The sequence below is a fragment of the Pleuronectes platessa genome, chromosome 21 (assembly GCF_947347685.1).
Source record: "Pleuronectes platessa chromosome 21, fPlePla1.1, whole genome shotgun sequence".
Lineage (NCBI taxonomy): Eukaryota > Metazoa > Chordata > Actinopteri > Pleuronectiformes > Pleuronectidae > Pleuronectes > Pleuronectes platessa.
In genome coordinates this window covers 11601583-11620953 of record NC_070646.1, presented here as the reverse complement: position 1 = coordinate 11620953, position 19371 = coordinate 11601583, and the positions used below count along the sequence as shown (strand labels likewise).

The window sequence follows — 19371 nt, the reverse complement described above, 5'->3', positions numbered from 1 at the left end:
GTTTATTTACATCGCCACTCCGGCTCCTCATAGCCTATTTCTGGCGGACAAATCGGCCAGTCAGTGACGGGTTATACAAGTGGTCATACTTTCGGATCTCTTCTGCCAAGTGCTCTTCTATTTGGTCCATATTCGTTCTTCTAAATCTTCCGTGATTTCCGCGTATTGTGGGGCATGAAACCGGAAACTAAACACCGGACGGGATGTAGAGCAGACCAATCACAGCCTTGCGGGCTGAGTGAGCTTGTGGAGCTTTGCCGTAAATTTTAGAAAAGGGGGTCGACACCCGTCAGCACGTAAGGAGGGATACATAAGCACGTAAGGGACCCGGAAGGGCTCTTGCGCTTACGGGCCCGTGAAAACGCAGAAGCATGTTTCAGGCTTTAGTGTCTCTGGTTATGTGTCGGGCTGGTGAGGTGAGCAACACACAGGCTGAGCGTGGGTCTTTAAAGTCAGACGGCCCGGGTCAGAGCAACAGCAGGTGTCCTGGGTGGCATTAGCAACGCTTATCTGATGAGAGAGGCCGAAAGGTCACCAGTGACACCACAGACACCCCCCCCTTGACAGAGAGACAGCCTGTGACCATACACAGTTCTAAAAACAGGTAGGGTAAATATGTTATGCTGATGATTGGATGTAATAGTTTATATTGTGAGCGAGGGCATAATATTCATACCATCTCACTGAATGAAATAGATTAATTCTTAAAAAACAATTTTAATTTAATTTGAACCACGAACAAAGAAAAACGTTTTTCACTCCAATTTTATTCGAGTTACTTTTGCTGCTAGCTAGTTGGTATTATCTGGCATATTAATAGTGATTATTTCTAAGGTGTTTTACGTGATTATTCCTCGGTAAGAAATAATCATGTAGAAATCTTCGAGAATATTTGACCATGACAATCTCCCCGGATTACACCCTTGATTTGGATCATCGACAAAACCAGAGATCCTGAACGATTATCAGCTTTTTAGAAGCCGCAGAAGCAGCTGAACCTTTAATCGACAAATCAACAATCAGTTGAGTAAAATGTACAAATGAGTAATTATAGACGGCGACTGGTTTGACGCTCGAGAGCTTGAAGGTTCCGTCGTTGCCGCCTCTGTACTTTCGTCGCGGACTGATCAGTTTGTAGAATTCACACAGGCTGTATCTCTGGCTCTATACATACATCTCTGGCTCTATCTCATTTTAGGGAGGCTGAAGACCCCCTAAAATGTGCTTCAGCCCCCCAAAATAATCATTGTGATTTTTTTTTTTTTTTTTAATTAAACTATTGTTTTACACAGGGACAAGTTATTTATAACTCTAATATGCTACATGTCATTTTAAATTGACTTGAGTGCCATGAGCATGTCTTCTGATCTGATATTGACCTCAACCATGAATAAATTGAAATAAATGTGTATATATACAGTAAATATATAAATGATAATGACTTGTGTGTGTGTGTGTGTGTGCGTGCGTGTGTGTATGCGTGTGTGTGTACGTGTATTTGTGTGTGTGTGTGTGTGTGCATGTGTGTGTGTGTGTGCATGTGTGTGTGTGCGTGAGTGTGTGTGCGTGTCAGATGGGCGTGGTCAGTGTGATGGGTGGGCCCTCAGATGAGATGATAATATTATTATTGTATTGTTGTCATAATTAATATATAGATTTGACCAAATGTAAAAAAGTTAAGAAACATTGTTTGTCTATGCTCTGCTGTGTTCGTATGAATAGTAGCAAACTAAATGAATCACACTTATTTGTTTCACTCCAACACTGTGTTAATTGATCAATGAATCCTGTGTGTATATTCAGAAAGACAGAGGTAGATGTTACTGTACTAGTTATTTTTATTCAAAAAGTTTACCATATTTACACCACATCATTAGATCATTTCAAATATGTACAAAGGGGGACAGGGGAGGGGTTTGTTTTGAGGAGTAGAAAAAGGGTGAGGGCGGGGGCTTCTCCACCTCTTCTCTCTCCTCCAGCTCATCTCGGCCTCCTCCTTTCTGTAGCTCAGTCCCATCGTTGGAGTTTTCTCCTGCTGCAGTTTCGTCTCCTTTCGGCCCTGAAGCAAGCACCTTCTCGTTCTCCTTCTCCATGTTGACCTCCACCTCACTGCTCACTTGTGCAGACTTGCTTCCAGAATTTTAGCCTTGGCCTGACAGTCAGTGAGCTCCGCCAAGCAGTCAACATAGGCCCTGAGGCGAGCATGCCCTTTCTCTACCTCCTTCGTTATGACAACATCTTTGTCTTTCACCTGGTTTTCCAGCTGCTCCACCTTCTCCATCAGGGCCTGGATCTCATTCTCCTTCTCCGTCTCCATCTCCCTCTCGGTCTCAGTCTCAATCTTAATCTCCTTCTCCTTCTCCTTCTCCTTCTCCGTCTCCTTCTGCTCCTCCTTCTCCTTCTCCACCGCTATCTTTATGATATCATCTCTGTCTTTAAGATGGTTTTCCAGCCGCCACACCTCCTCCTTAAGAATCAAAATGTTCCTGTTGGCTCGGAGGATTTCGACATTGTAGATCGTCACAAGTTTCTCCTTCTCCTTGTCCTTCTCCTTGTCCTTGTACTTCTCCTTCTCTTTCTCCTCCTCTTTCTCCTTCTCCTTCTCCCTCTCCTTCTCCTTCTCCTTCTCCTTCTCTTTCTCTTTCTCCTTCTCTTTCTCTTTCTCCTTCTCCTTCTCCTTCTCCTTCTCTTTCTCCTTCTCCTTCTCTTTCTCCTTCTCCTTCTCCTTCTCCTTCTCCTTCTCCTTCTCCTTCTCCTTCTCTTTCTCCACCTCCATCTCACTGCTACATCCTGTATCAGGCTGAGGTGGCTCCTGGTGCAGCCTTGCTTCCATCAGCTTAACCTTGGCCTGACAGTCAGTTAGCTCAGCAAGGCAGTCGAGATAGGCCCTGAGGCGAGCGCGCCGTTTCTTGACCTCCTTCGCTATGACAACATCTTTCTCTTTCAGCTGGTTTTCCAGCTGCTCCACCTTCTCCGTCAGGGCCTGGATCTCATTCTCCTTCTCGGTCTCGGTCTCAATCTCCTTCCTCTTCTCCTTCTCCTTCTCTTTCTCTTTCTCTTTCTCTTTCTCTTTCTCTTTCTCCTTCTCCTTCTCCTTCTCCTTCTCCTTCTCCACCGCCATCTTTATGAACTCATCTCTGTCTTGAAGCTGGTCTTGCAGCTGCCACACCTCATCCTTAAGAGCATTGATCTTCCTGTAGGCTGTGAGGAGTTCGTCATTGAGGATCTTCAGAATATCTGGTTTCTCCATGGTTCACCACAGAGAGTAAATCTATCTTTTGAAGAAGCTGTTGGATGAGTTGATGCACTATTTTCCGAAGAAGTTTCTGCTCTTGTCTGGAACTTGAAGTCAAAAGACTTTATGTCTGCAGGTGACAAGATGAAATAGTGTGTAAGATTTAGGTGAATTTGATCAATCAAACATTCAATATAAAACAATTGACACAGATAGAGAGACACCCGCAGAGAGAAGGAGAGAGAGGGAGAGAGACAGACTGGCTGGTTTAAGCGAGAGATTGAGAGAGAGAGAGCGAGAGAGAGAGAGCGAGAGAGAGAGAGAGAGAGCGAGAGCGAGAGAGAGAGAGAGAGAGAGAGAGAGAGAGAGAGAGAGAGAGAGAGAGAGAGAGAGAGAGAGAGAGAGAGAGATTGAGAGAGAGAGAGAGAGAGAGAGAGAGGAGAGAGACTCCCCTCCTGCTACGTGTGTATCTGGTTGCCATGGAAACTCAACTGAATGCAACTGCTCTCTCCTCACTGGGAAGAGAGAAATCTAAACTCTGAGTGCACCACTCAAACAACTATAATTCAGAAACTATAAGTCCTATCTGTGAAATAAAGACATCGGGAGAATTCCAAGACTTTGCCGGACACACAGATATATTTGAAATTTGTGAGAGTAAAAAAATGGGTCCGTGTGAGCAAGTTATGCAAGTTTATGCTCCTTCCAGAAAAGTTTTCTCTGAAATAACATTAGACCCAATAGAGAGGGATTGTTTTTTTCCTTAAAGGAGCTACACACCTCATGTAATGTGCTCCTAGCATTAACTTAAGCTTCCGTCAACTTGTCCTTCAACACATTCAAACTACACATTAACCAAAAAATCACCAGCAAATGTTTTTTTTAAATAAAACTTCCCTCATCAATCACCATGGCACCAAGCCCCTTCGATTTGAATTTGAATCTGAATTTGATTGGCAGTGATGGAAGCTGTTGTTTTTTTAACTTTGTCTTAAATACTAAAGTTAAACACCAAGGTTAATCTTCCCAATGTTACAAAACACATTGTTTGGTAGAATAAGCTGTGAAATGGGAACATTTCCTGCTGCTACAGGTGTTTTGTCCACAATGCCTCGCTCTGCCTGGCCTCGGCGACCTAACGCTACTTAGCATCACGTTAACACATATCACCCATTAAGATAAGCAGCAGAAAACACAAAAGAAGCCAGCAACAATATTTTCACATTTGTCATAAAAGCAACAGAAAACACCACATTATCAACATGTAACAGCAGAAGCTTCATATTATACAGTGGTTTAATTTCCAACTTGAATAATGAGCCTGAATTGTATCGGTTAGCATGCTGGGTAAATACAGAGAGAGAGTGAGACATGACTTACCTCAGTCAAGGTCAGAGTGCAATAGCAACTGTCTTAAACTTTAACAGTATTTAAAGCAATCAACAGCCAATCAGAGGTCTCCTATCAAAATAGCAACTTTGATGCTGTTCATCAAAGCATCAAAGGAGGTATTGAGAGAGTGTCCCTGTCAATCAAAATAAATTTCTATTTCAAATCTTAGCATCTGGTTGCTATGGTGATAGAATCACCTACTGATGATGAAGTTTTGCAATCATTTATTTCTGTAAATAAATGTGTTTCATTTTGGTGGACTTTTAATTGCGTCATTCTTGCAGCATCTGATCTTTAATTTTTTAATGGCTCCTGTCTTATCACCTTCTTGTCTTAGTATTAATATATATATATATATATATATATATATATATATATATATATATATATATATATATTATATATATTAAATATATATATATATACAATATATACTTACATATATGTTTATATACATATACATATGCATGTATACATACATACACATACACATTGTGTGATGGTAGAAAATGTATTTTGTTTCATTTCATTCTCTATTGTTCATTTCGTCGTGTAACCAGGGGTGGACTGGCCATCTGGCATACCGGGCATCGTCCCGGTGGGCCGTTGACCCAATGTGGGCCGGTCTGGTCCGCTATAGGTTTTTTTTCGTTTTTTTTTTCTCATCTTCCTCTCTAAATTCCCTTGGGCCGGCCAATTGGCTACAGAGGGCTAGCAGTGTGTTGCCAGCATCGACACATATTATTGGTCTATTGTTTGTCATTGTCAATCAATCATGGGCTGACAGGCTCAGAGAGCCCTGACAGTGCTGTCAATCACAACACAAACCAGGGTGGGGCGGGACCTCATTCCATTGGCGGGGGGAGTCGCGGGACGGGCTGCTGCAGAGACAGAAACTTAAAATGGATAATAAGAGTAAAAAACGCCCGGGTGGCGCTGAGAAGCATCGGGGGAAAAAAGCTGAAGTCTCTGGAGGTGGAGGCTGCTAAATGTGCCAAACTGACGGACCTGTTTGGTTCCGGGTTCACCAGCCCAGCAGCAGCAGGTGCGCCGGGAGACGAGCGAGGAGGACTCGACAATGATGAGCGAGTGGAGGCAGACATGGTGAGTAACGTTGGCCTGGGGCGGGCTAGGCTACATTTTTGAGACATGTCCAAAACAAAGTAGAAAACGTTTTTGATTTTGTTTTAATATGCCGAAATGTGATATTATGGGTTATTATTGTTCAGATGATTTAGCTAAGCTAGCTAAGAGTTGCTAACGTCGTTTACTGTTGCCATAGCAACAGTAAACCTTCTGAGCTGTAAATAGAGATGCAGAATCAAGCTAATTCTTTTCAGAAGTTGTATTGTGCTTATGTGTTGATCCGTAATGGTGTGATCATGTACACTAAATGACCAATTATTACAGGTTGTTGTGATATATTTGAGGAGTCGTTCTCCCTTTGTTTTATATGTGGACATTTGGGACCACTGTTAGAATTTGGTAAGTTTATCATGTATTTTTTAATGTATAAATTCATACTTCATAATTATAATAATTTTCAAAAGGTTTTAAAAGAAACACACATCCAAAAAGTTCTCAACTCTAGGTGCAGGACAGAGGAAAACATTTTCTTTATTTTTCAGACATTATAATGTATCCATGTCCTTCTCAGGTTGACCACTTGACATGTGAGAGCCTGAGGAGTTGTTCCCCCTCTGTCCATGTTCGAGGACTTGCTCTCTGTCTGTCTCCACTCTCTGCCTTCACTGTACCAAAGTTAGTCTGTTGTGTCTCCTCTAGTCTGGTGAGTTTATAATTTTTTATGTTTTATGAAATCATACTTAATTTGTGATGATTAGAGACATTAAAATGTATCCATGTCCTTCTCAGGTTGACCACTTGACATTGAGAGCCTGAGGAGTTGTTTTCCAGACACAGGTAGAGCTAACAGGGGCGTCACCCTGGGCCTGCCCTTTTGGGCTGGGCTTCAGCTGCAGATCTAAAGGCTGCTTCCAGGGGCATGGGGCCCTCAGCCTTTGTTTTTCTTTGCTTCTGCACCTTACAACATACATCACACCTTATTTTCACACATCCAAACACTGTTAACACCACTGACGCGTAACATATTTTACACATCCCACTACGTAGTTAGAGCTATCTTGATTTGGGGTTAAATAAATTTACTTTTGGCTTGAGAGGTTTGTGTGTGGCCTCCCTTCTTGTTGCCATCTTTGAGCTAGGTGGTAACAGTAGTATGCATGAGAGAAGACCCCGCAAGATTTGTGGACTTCTATGTGGTGTCCGCTGATAATGTAGTGGGCTGGTCTGGACAGACAATGCCAGGGCTGAATTTTTGTCCCAGTCCACCCCTGCGTGTAACTCTTAGCCGCAGTATTTCATCACAAACGAACATGTGAACATTATACAACCCAGGATATTTCCAACCAAAATTCAGACTTAAATAGTTTAAATTTATTTTACCAAGAGGTTCATGTCACACTGTATGGAGAATATTTAAGAAAAGACGATTTTCTACAACCACAAATTCCATTGCACAAGTGTTTTGCAGCAGAAAATACCTTCATAGGTGTCTATGGATGAGAGTAATACAACTCAGAGCTCAAACAAAACCTAAAGAATCACGGAGACTGATGACCAATTACAATACATATGATTAACTGGATATGAAATGACTTCTACAAGAGGATATGACATTTTGATCATTTTGCGCAGCCCTAGTTTTCATTGAAATGCTTGTTCTCTCACATGAAAATACTTTGTTCTTTAAAATGCACAACAATGTTTGTCAGTAGGACTTCCTGATATCTTCCTCAACGATCAATGGACACACATTCTGTTCATCCACCGACTGCCCTACCTTACACATGACATGAGAGTATGATTTTATAGGTCAGATTTCAAAAACATCTCAGAGTTAATTTTTACTGTTTTAGATTCTTAGTACTGGAGATCCTTAACATCTTTCTGTCTAAAGTCGATTTTAGGTCTGTTTAAGAAGACGTGTACTGTTTGTAGTGATCTATTAATGCAGAATGCAACAAATTGGCAGCTAACATGGTCTATCAATGAGGCCTAACTGGTTTGACCGCTATAGAGGCTTTTGGAATATATGAACTTTATATGAACGGCATATCAACGACAATAAAGAACCAATGTCTGCTGCAGATGTTCTTTAGAAATTTGTATTATTGTACAAAGATAACAAGAACTGTAGGAGTAACCTTTTGTAATTAATTTCTTTGTCAACATAACACACCATTCATTATGTAAGAGAAGTTTTTTATGAGATCAAATTCTGACCTGATGTTTTGACAGATTCTTCTTCAGCGTGTCTTACAGTGCAGGGCTGTAATATTAATGTTGCTCTCTGTCCTGCACCTCACGTCACCTCTCTGTTCCTCTGGTAACTCAGACCAAATGCTTTCCTGAAAATCCATGTCATATTTATACTGTATTTTGGCAAACTGTGTGCACACAGCAGCACTGGATGATCTTGAGTCTTTACTTTGTTGCTCATACTGTTAGTTATATCAGTCATTATAAGAGTGAAGTCCTCGCAAAGAGATGTAATCCCTGACACAGCCAATATGTTCAACATTATTAGAAATAGCTCAGTTTGTTTAAACCCCTGTTTATCAAACAAAGTGGAAAAAACTATTCTTCTCAGGTTCTTTTCATCCTCTAATGCAATAAAGAGAAGAACTGAAAATAAAATCGACTGCATTAAATTACTACCAAAGATGCCGGCTTCTAAAGGCATGCACATGTATTTATTTTACAGTAATTTGCTTCTTTTAAATGATAAACAGTGTAGTATATGAGGAATAATGCATCTTAATTATCTTGAGAGACACATAATGGTTTCGGGTCTTTCTAAAAAAATTAAGCATTTAAATCCAGAGCCTAAATTAGCGAAGTAAATTGTGAAATTTAAAAAATCTATTTTACTCAATCAGCTGAATGGAAATATTTTGCATTGTTTTGCATGTAGAATATATATGTAGAGTATTTCTTTCTTTCTCTCTCTTTCTACATTTCTTGTCTGTTGTAGTACTTTTGTGTGTCTCTCAGTAGCCATGTTGTGCCACTTCAGACTTGTGTTGTGTCTCTTAGTCTTTTTTTTGTCTGTTTGCAGTGGATTTGTGTCAAATTGTATTTGTTTGGTTAATCTTTATAGTTATTTTTTGTTTCTTGGTAGTTGTTTGTTCTGCCTTAAAAGATATAAAACAAGCACGACGATCTCCATGACTTTTATAACTTCAGACGACAAGAAATAGCAAATAACGATTCAAAGGGAGCAAACAACATGGAACCTCGAACAAACACAGGAGAAATGATACATGTAAAATGATTTAGAACAGTCAATTATATTAATGATTAGATAATAAGATATAACAAATACGATTCTTAGTTTCAAAATGTACTCAAAGGAGAGACGTTTAAATGTGCAAAAGTATTGACATTGACAAATGTGACAACTGAAACAATAACATTTGTATTGGAAGCTATCAAATCTGCACCATCAGCAAATGTAGTCATCCTTATAAATCCTAAACCTCTCATTTAATTCAATTCAAAAATATATCAGGCAGCACTATTTTGACATGTGACCATGAACTACTACAAATTGCAGCACTGACTGAGCTTTCTCATAGGTTTGACCCAATAGTTAATACTTTCTCTGGGCTTCAGAAGAGAGTTTCCCTTTACGTGCCACAATAAGAATCCTTTTCCAACAGGTTGGACATCTCCATCCAGGACAGGTCCCACTGCACCTCCGTCACATCCAACTTGGTGGCAGGAAGCATCCCTGCTGGAACTTCCTGTTTGGAAACTGGCCAGCAGCTCCAAGTGCAGAACTTCTGGTACCTTCAGGAAAATACAACAGGCAGTGAATCATTTACCTCACCACCTGTTGGGCTTGTCGTTCATGCAGTAGAAAGTAGGAAGTCAAGACGGATGAAGATTTTGTAAATACTAACCTGTAGTGACAAACGAGCCAAACAGTCAAAGGAATGACGATCAGAAGTAGAACCCCACATGAAGCAAAGATCCATTTCCAGGAACCTGATCAAGATGACATAATACTTGTTTAAATAAATAAAACTGTTATAATAACAACAACAATTGGATTTCCAATCATCTTGGCGGACACATGTAGTAAGTGTCAGGAAAGGGCCCACTGTATTTTGGTATTAAGCCGATCCAGTCATTTTTTAACTCTTTCTTTAACATTGTGCTTTTAAAACGTTTTCCCAGGGAATAATTCTTGGACCTTAATGAAAAAAATCTGCCGTATTTAGAGGACTGATATCTATGAGTGTGTGAAATTTGGTGCGGCTTGATTGTATTTAAGGGGACTGCTGGGCCTTGTTGAATATGCGCTCTACTGAGTCCCATTGTAGTTTCTTTCATCTCATTAGATCCTGAGGGATCTTCCTGATGAAATTAGACCTTGATGATGCACGGAGCTAGCTAGCTATTTTGTTAGAAAATGTCTCCAGTGAGCAAGAGTGTGAACGAGCAAAATTGAAATGTAAGAAATAACTATCGACAGCTCTCTATTCTTTGCATTAATATCTATCTCTAGTATTTTAAAACAATAATATCAGTGCCTATAGAATGTTGTTGTTTATAATCAGTTCATATTTGTGTTGTCAAATTTCACAATGACCCTGAAATTCTGTCTCTTCTGTTATCTTATACTGAATGAATGTAAGCAAAGATACAGAGAAAAAGCACACTCTTTCTGATTGAACCAATCTATCAACTGTAAGAAACATGGATATCCGCAGCCCCAGATGAGCCCAAAAAACATTGGCGCACGCTTCGCGCACAAACATTCAGCGTCCTTAGGGGCTAAGCCCCCCCTTTCTTTCAACCCTAGAAACGCCCCTGGAACAGACGTCTTTGTTTACCACTCTTCACATTTTCGGATGACACTGGATGTTCTCTATGTTATAGTCTTTTATCTGGATGAGTTTGTTATTGTATGTATGTGTGTAGGGGAGGGGGGGGGATCAATAATGAACATGCTAATGGGAAAGAAATCGTGCAAGACAAGCTGTGTGGGCTTGAACTTCGCGTCTGATTTTATGAGCTGGATTAAAACATGATGCGTAATGAGGAACTCATGCAAGCAAATTGGGGAGGGAACTTAGAGAGAACTAACCAACCCACTCTTTGTAAAACAATAGCACTGAAGTTTAAAGACCTGGTCAAATTCAAAACGGGACAAATAAAGCAAATTAGCCGGTGTCCAGCTGGTGTTTCACATGAGGGAAAGCCTTAAATGCATAATTTGGGAGGAATTTATATGTTTATGAGAAACAATCAGTGGGGGACTAAAGTAAGTGTATTACAATCAAAGGTGTTATGGAGAAACCGTTAGGAATGACAATATGAACACATAAATGATGGTGGAGCACAGTCAGACAGGGGAAGGGATGTAAATATGATTTGTCTGCTTTAAATTTGCTCATCTGCTCTCGCTGAGCCGTGAATGTTTTCGTTCACCGATTGTGATCGAGCTGTTTTTGATGAAAGCTGGAATTTGCTCAAACAGATATTATTATTGTCGTTTTGAACCAAACCTAATCAGGAGTTGGTGGAGACCAAAGAAGAGCTACAGGGGGAGTGAATATTGGATTTACGCTATGTGTGCGAGTCAATGCATATTAATTGGTGACAATACTGTATCAGGGTTGTGATCACACTTGCCTTAAATTACAACTTTTTAAGGAAAAATCGAATGCTGCTATAATCACTATGTTTTAATATTTCAGCCAACACATCTCCAACTAGAGCTCCGACTCATTTTTCAACTCACATGGTTGAGAAGGCCCGATACGACGACAGCAGGTCAGTGTTTATTACAGAAACAGGGACTCACAAATCTTTTAACTCGCTTTTCTGTAAAAATTTACGGGGACATTTATTTTTCGAATAATTTTTCAAATAAATGTTGTATTTGGGTGAGTTGAAAAGGCCACATTGCCTTCTCTGCCAAATATCTTTGCAAAACGGTTCCTTTGAATAAAAAAAAAAACTGGTTTGTTTACTTTGAGTTATTGAAAAAGGTGCTACATTTGTGTCACATTTGCATTATGTTTATTAACCATTTCTATTTATGTTCTTCTTCTTCTAAGAAGTGTGGACCGCTGCAGACTTCTCCCCGGCAGCAGTGTTTTAGCTCCAAGGTCGATGCTCAAAGCACCTGCCGCTCCTCGCTGCATCTCTGATAGCTGGCATTCATCAACAGAGTCCCAGTGAATGAATGTTGTGACACCTCTAACGGGGGCAAAAGCTGTCGTCAGACACCTTCAATGCGCTAAACGGCAAAGAAGTCATCTGATAGACGTGAGTCGTGAGAAAAGATCCAAGGATTTTGTTTTGTGTGAGGTAATTATACGCCACCCCCTTTGTTTGGTTAAGTTCTACTCAAACCACTTTCTCTTGATACTTAACAAATGTTACTTAATGTTGAAGAATAATGAGTCTTTCTTGTAAAGTTCCATTTTCTTCATATGTATTTGTAATACATTTCAGCCTATAGATAAGAATGACACATAACGTATTAATGAATTGTTGATTACCGTTACTTGTGAATTTGGTCCAGATACATTATACTGGGTTCCCAGAGGATATGTTCTGATGACTTTGGTGATCAACTCACTTTCTGTTGCCAAAAGCAAGTACTTTAAAACAGTATTTATTCAGCTTGATTCCAGTCTTATCCACCACTCACAGCACTTTACTGTGCGAGACACACTCACACACACGCGCATGTGAGTTTTTTAACCACCCCTCACCATTCACATACTGTTGTCACAGTCATCAGGAGCAATTTGGATTCCAGTATCCTTCCAAAAGACACTGGATCCAATGACCTTCTGGTCAGTAAATGACCCTCTATACCTCCTGATCCACAGCTGGATGATCAGATATTTGTATTGTTATGTATCATTTGTATTATGTTAATATAACTTATAACACCTACCTTTCACACACAGAATTCATTAAATTGGCAACCCTGGCCTGAGGCTTGAAGCTTAAGCAGTCAAACACAATTCATAAATATGTAAGTCTGATCTGATACAACAGCCTGTGACCCGATCCTGATCTTCCTCAGTCGCTTTCACACTAGACGATCCAGTTCCTGCTGAACATCACAAGCCTCCTCCAGCACACAGTCATCCTCCATGTTAACGTTCCAGCTCACCTGAAAAACCAACTGGTCTTCATAGCATTTAAAGCTGTGGTGTTTGAGCTTCTGGTTTCTACTTGACAAAGATAAAAAACAGAGCGTTGCTACAAAGTAAATATGTTTTATTCTTTTATTGAAAGCAAAGCAAAGCCAGGCTCAAAGGTATGCATCATTATGGAAAAGAAAAAAAACATAAATAAAAGAGTATAGTCTGGTGCATTGACAGAATGCTTAAAGGAACGCTCATTGTTTAAACATGACCTACACTTGAGCTATTAAATCATTGTGAGTGAATGTCAGCCTTCGAGCTCAGTGGCTCATCAACTGATCAACATCACCTATCTTAAAGGGACAATGCAGACAGTATTGGACTTGCTGAACCACAGATAAGGGGGTGTGTTGTGTATTGATCATCCACAGGTGCAGGGATATAAATCTGTAACATGTTGATATGTGTTACGAGGAAAGTGGTTATTGCTTCTATAAAGACAAAGGTGTGTATTTCCTGCTACCGAATGTATATACATGTGCATGTAGCCGCCTCTGGAGCTGTGGTGCTTAGGAGATATATTGAGTCCCACACTGCAGGAGGAGTGGCTCCTTCTCTCCTCTCTCTAGGTTGGAGAATTTAAAGAGGATCGAGCTCTGGCCCTCTGAGTCTGGATTCTTCAGGTATAAAGCGTTACTGGACACAGGAATCTGCTAAAAGACATTTATCAAAGGGTTAATCGGTGAAATGTCTGTTGCAAAGGCACAAGCAATAAAGATCAGTCACATATTTAAAGCAGGTTGGTTTTCCTGGGAGCTTCTTCTTCTCACTCACATGGCTGCTCGGGTATAATTTATTTCTGGACGCAGATCGCCCCCTTGTGGTCATTTGGGAGCATGCAACCATTGATTTAATCAAGGAGGTTTACAAACAAACACTAATCCATACAAATCAATGAATCTAAAACAATATCATACTGTGATGAAGAACTTTAGTCCACCACTACTTACTTTTACGACCTGGAAAAAAACAACTATGGCACTATATCCATGTCCTGTCATCCCCATTAAACCCAGGGTCATGAAAAGTTACGCCGACGTATTAAAGGAGACATTTATATGTGATTAATTCTAAGATTTAGCAGCACATTAAGTCATTGATGTACCTGTGTTCTGCTGCGGCAGGCGATGACAGCGATGAAGGAGAAAGTGGCGATGAGGATGGCAGCACATGACAGCATGAAGACGAGTTGAGGGTTGTCTTCGAGTGACACAGGAAGAAAAAAAAGCGTGAGTTATCTGTGAGTGTAGTTCTAATTGATAACAATATTTGAAAGTGCTTTTTATGTGCAAATAATTAATCTGAGTGTTTTTTAATTAAAATTATTGTAAATATCTATGTGTAGATCTCATTTCGGGGAGTGAAATAAAGGGAGATGCTGTCTGTTGTGTCAATCAAACAAAGAAACAACCAATCAATCTATCCATCGATCAAACAATCAATCTATCTATCAAACAATCAATCTATCAAACATTCAAACAATCAAACAATCAATCCATACGTAAGTCGGTCGGTCGGGCAGTCTCTCGTTCAGTCGATCGATCGAACAATCAATCAATCAGTCAATCAAACAAACAAATAAACAAACAAACAAATAAACAAACTCAAGTAAAGTTAAGATTTTCCATCCGAATATGACATCAAAAGCTGTTAATCTGAGTTTCCTTTGGATCGTTACAGCAGCGAATCGATTACAGACACACTGAACTCGCTGACTCCCTGACTCCTCGCTGTCTGTGGAACTAACACGGCTAAATGCCACATGGTAGGTCTGTCTCTGAAACACCTCATGACACAACACAGCTCATCGCATTTAGAAGAATCTTTTTGATTATAAAACATGAAGAGATTATTAGCTGCATGTAGGCGCTTGGATGAAACTGTTAGATCAGCACAAATGGTCATGGAGTTTTGGTTCATTCGGATTCAAAATGACATTAAGTCTACCCAGGGAATTATATGGAGAGGTAGGGGAGCCTTGCAGACGTTGAAGAGCTTTAGTCAGAGTTTACAAATGAATGAATTCATTCTTCCAGGAATAGAATGATTCAAGAAATCAGTTTGATAAGGTTGAATTGGATGAGATCAAGATAGATGAGCAATATTTCACAAAAATAAATAAACCAATCCTGTTCTCAGATAAATTCTGTCTCTTTTGGTTATGTTGCTGCACCTTTCCGATCTACAGTATCATTGACTTTGATTACATGGTCAACAATATTCTTATATATTCTATTCTATAATAAAATATGGATGCTCCTATGTGTATACTCTTACTTGTTGTGTTGTTGTGATTATCGATCACGCGTATATTCATGCATTTCTTTTCATGCGACGTCTTTCCACTGGTGGAGGAGGACCTGGAACTTCCCTCGCTGAGGTTACCCCACATTTTATTTTCACGTGGCGTCATGTATGGCCTTATCAAAGACTTTCGGGTCAAATAGAGTTTTGTGGAAAGTATTGTTTATTAATAAAATCTATCAAATGTATTGTTTGTATATATTGTTACTGTTTTCTCAGATATGACTCGATCAATTTAAGCCTCTGGTTGATACGTCAACATTTCCCATTTGGCATCTCTCTGCTCTGTAATGTTAATAGGACTATTAATGGTATAGTCTATTAGCAACTCAATCGAAACTTATTCAGAATAAGGTCAGTAGTCAGATATCATGATATCATCTTATTTTATTTCTGATGTTCTTTCTTCCAGATACTTGGTGCCTGTATGTTGATGTTAGGTTTGTATAAATAGTAGACAAATGTAATTTATTTACCATGAAACCGATAAAGTTACAGGCTATAATGATAATATACTGTATAATAACATATAAAGTCACCTCCGTAGACAGCACACACATATAATTACTTAATGGTTATTAAGTTAAAAGGAAAAAATGAAAGATAAAGTGCTACTTCTTTACATTTTCTTGATATTTTTGCACTGCTAGTGTCAGAAATGAGAACGAGTTGTAGCCACAGAGAGACACAGGAATGCTTCGGCTGTAGTGTCTGTGGTTAGGAAAATATTACGTCGCTTTAAAAGCTTTTGCATTCTTTCTGGTGCTCGAGTGTACAAAACTCATTACCTTGCATGTCAACTCTACATTCCTGAGACTCTGCAGTTAATCCATCATGGGAACATCTTCCAGGTTAGCCTTTAGCTTCTCAATTTAAAGTCCACACACACACCATGAGGCATGTGTCACATCAACAGCAATAATCTGTTTTAGAAACGTAATCTGCTGTCAAGTTAAACTGGAATTAGAAAAATGGATACATAGAAAAGTTGACTCATAGTCCTAGGGATTAGAACCGGTTGGGGTCACTTAATTGTATATATTAGCTATGTTGGAAGTGGAATCCCAGTGGGTGAACTTCTTTGAACCCGTTTTATCACATCATGTGCTCGGCTTTGTAGGAAATAACTCAAATTTCCACACAAGCGGACAATGGAGATGTTCTATCTTATCTATCAATCTATCTCTCAGGGTCGTTCACAGCCTGACGTCACATGGGAGGGGGAGAGTTGTTGATCATGTAAAAGTCGTCACGGTGATTTGGATCAGCGGTTGCGAAACGAACAGAGAAAGGTTATTTGGTAGAATGACTGACTACTACAGATCATTTAGTTATGCAAAAAAACTGCAACAAAGACAATTGCAATTGCTTGGGGACCGCCCTCTGTCGAATCGTGGGATGAGCTGTGAAACACGTGGAGCTACACTCTGACAGTGACAGTGCACTTTTTGCATTATTAAACAGATGGTTTTATAACCACAAATAACAAATAATTTGCAGTAAAAGAGTCATATGACTTGTGACTTTTTGTTTCTGGATCTTTGAATGTGTGTGTATATGTGTGTCTGTGTGTGTGTGTGTGTGTGTGTGTGTGTGAATGGTTCATGACATATTTCTCATGTTGTGGGGACCTGAATCGGTTGACACTGTAATATTGCCATATTATTGGAATTTGTCTTCCAAATGGGGACAAAAAAATAAGTCCACATAACTTAAAACATTAAAATAATTAAGGTCAAAGTTAAGGTTTAAATCAATGTGAGTTTATGTAATGTGTGTGTGTGCGTGTGTGTGTGTGTGCGTGTGTGTGTACTGTACATGTGGTCACTCACTGTTCCTCTTGACATAGAGACTGAAGGAGGTCTGCAGTTTGCTGATCTCATTGCGGACACTGATGTCCAGGCAGTGGACACCAGGCGAGGTGAAGGTGTGGTTCAGCCTCAGCGTGTTTTCATACAACATGGTCAGTGTGCAGCCGCCCATCGTGTCCGGCACACAGTAGGGCAGGAAGCGCCAGCACACCCACATAGGAGGGCTGCAGACCCACACACACACACACACACACACACACACACACACACACACACACACAAACACAAGGAATATGTAAAAAAAAAATGTTAAAAAAAAGTAATTCATGGATCCGCACCCTTATCCGGATCAAATGTCAAATTGAACGGGCTCTTCCCTGACTCATTGCACTTCCTCCAAACAAATTCCGTGGAAATCTATCCAGTTGTGGACTTGTATTTTTGTTTGTTTATTTTTAAGAAAATTTACACAGATTTATCCCTTTGATTTCTTTTACCTCTTTTATTGTACTCTTTTTAATCTCTTTTATTTGGCTTGAAAATCATCTTGAACTGTGCGGTGTAATTTTAAATTGATTTCTTTTTTTATGTTGTGTCTGTGTTGTTTTTAATGTCCTTGGACAGCACCTTGAATCTAAACCACTATGTAGGAATTATGCTTTATAAATAAAAATGCCTGGTCTTACAAACAAACAAACAAACAAACCAGAGACAAACAAATGAACAGGGGGTGAAACATAATAGAAGATGAACAAAATAAATACAGCTTACCTTCCGTCAACGTGAAAAGCCAAACTGGAGTCCTGAGACACCTCATAATCTGAAGGGCTCCTCAGCTCAATGTTTTTGATGGCATCTAAAAAATAATTTCAGTCATAAGTTACTTCAGGTTTTTCTGTGGAACAATACTAATGTACTTTTACTTAAATATATTCTTTGATTTAATTAAGTAATGACAGTAACATCACATCATTTCACATTGCAAGTCTTGTTCTTTTCTTCTATGGATTTTTTTTTTTTAATAAACATTACATGAGCACTTTTCACTCAATTGCAGTAAGACGCTGATATATTTACAGGAAAATACAAACCGAGGACTTGAACGTCTGTGGAGTACATCCCAGTGATGGCAGGAGTGTATTTGGATATACTGACTCCCACTTTCAGCCGCAGTGTGTAGTTCCCTGACTCTGGGTAATGGTAGCGGACAACCGGCTCTGTCCCCTGGATCACCTCTCTGCATCACAGATCCAAAGAAGGGGAAATTAAAAACAATGTTATGTTATGAAAATGTTCAAAGAAATGAATTCTTGTACCCATTGCCTAAATCCCAGGTATAGGTGAATTTAGATCTGCTGAAATTCCTCTGGGGATCGAAGAGTTCAAACATGGTCTCTGTGGGAACATCTGACGCCAGATCTCCCATGTCTCTCACATAGGTGGCATTTCCCTCCATCTGATAGAAAACCAGCTTCCCCGCAACATTTTCTGTTTAGAGGAGAAGATATATATATATAACACTAACAAAGCTACTATGACTGTAAGAAATGTATAAAAGAAAATCTGGAGGACCTACCTAAATCTGACAGAGGGTCCGTAGTCCCTGCCACACCCAGGAGCACCAGGAGAAGAAGCATCAAGATCCAGAAGGTATTTTTTCTGCGGGAAACATTTCCAAAAGTTTGAAGGATGAAAATGTAGAAAAGTGACAAAAAGTCTGACAGGAAGCAGATTGTAGATTTTTACCTTTCCATGTTTGCTGTCGCTGTAGCAGGAGATCACTGCAGGGACCTCCAGTAGGAATACAGTTAAAGCAGAGTGGTTTTACATGGGGTGTGTGGGCTGCCTGCTGCTGCTGGTGGTGCTGGTGGTGGGGGGGGGGGGGGGGGGGGGGGGGGGTCTGTAAAGGCTTGAAATTGTCACCATGCGTTGCAATCATGTGGCTGCGGAGGAACAACTAGCTTTTGAACAGGAGGCTTCTGGCCTGGGTCACATTCCTCTCAGAGATGTGGGACATCGTCTTATATGTTGCAGGTTTTATTTTAATTGTTCTTCGGAAAACAGAAACGAGACCTGAAGAGTAATTTCACAAGGACAGTGGAGGAATCTTAGACCCACCGACTATCATTCTGCTCCAAGTCAACATATCATCCATAGAAGTTGGCCGAGGCCTTCAGAGAGTTTGATAATGTTTGTTTCTCTGCAGCCTGAGGGGAGATTATTAAACTGGCTGATCAACGTTGCTCAAATGACTGTCTAAAGGTCACCCGAGTCTAAATTAGGTGAGTCAGCCTCTCATTATAAAACTTCAACGGTAAATGGTTTGTATTCTTCATCACTAACTTCCCTGCCTCAACTTCTATCTAAT

At 39.9% G+C, this 19371-nt stretch overlaps 1 protein-coding gene across 1 annotated transcript; it reads right to left on the bottom strand.

The window, feature by feature from the left end:
- Window positions 1-13397: 13397 nt before the first annotated feature.
- tmem130 (transmembrane protein 130) lies at window positions 13398-18640 on the bottom strand. The gene is made up of 7 exons (XM_053414373.1): window positions 18580-18640; window positions 18320-18491; window positions 18095-18240; window positions 17775-17859; window positions 17025-17227; window positions 13994-14088; window positions 13398-13538 (listed from the first exon to the last, which is right to left on the bottom strand). Exons 1-7 carry the CDS (start codon window positions 18638-18640, stop codon window positions 13398-13400), a joined length of 903 nt encoding a protein of 300 aa, XP_053270348.1.
- Between the last annotated feature and the right edge of the window lie 731 nt (window positions 18641-19371).

Excerpts from the sequence above, each read along its gene's own strand:
- tmem130 (XM_053414373.1), bottom strand. The coding sequence starts at position 18,640 with ATGCTTCTTCTCCTGGTGCTCCTGGGTGTGGCAGGGACTACGGACCCT. Across the intron at positions 14,089-17,024 it reads TCTCTATGTCAAGAGGAACA|ACAACCCTCAACTCGTCTTC; the intron begins GTGAGTGACCAC and ends TGTCACTCGAAG. Across the intron at positions 13,539-13,993 it reads CCTGCCGCAGCAGAACACAG|ATTCCTGTGTCCAGTAACGC; the intron begins GTACATCAATGA and ends GTCTTTTAGCAG.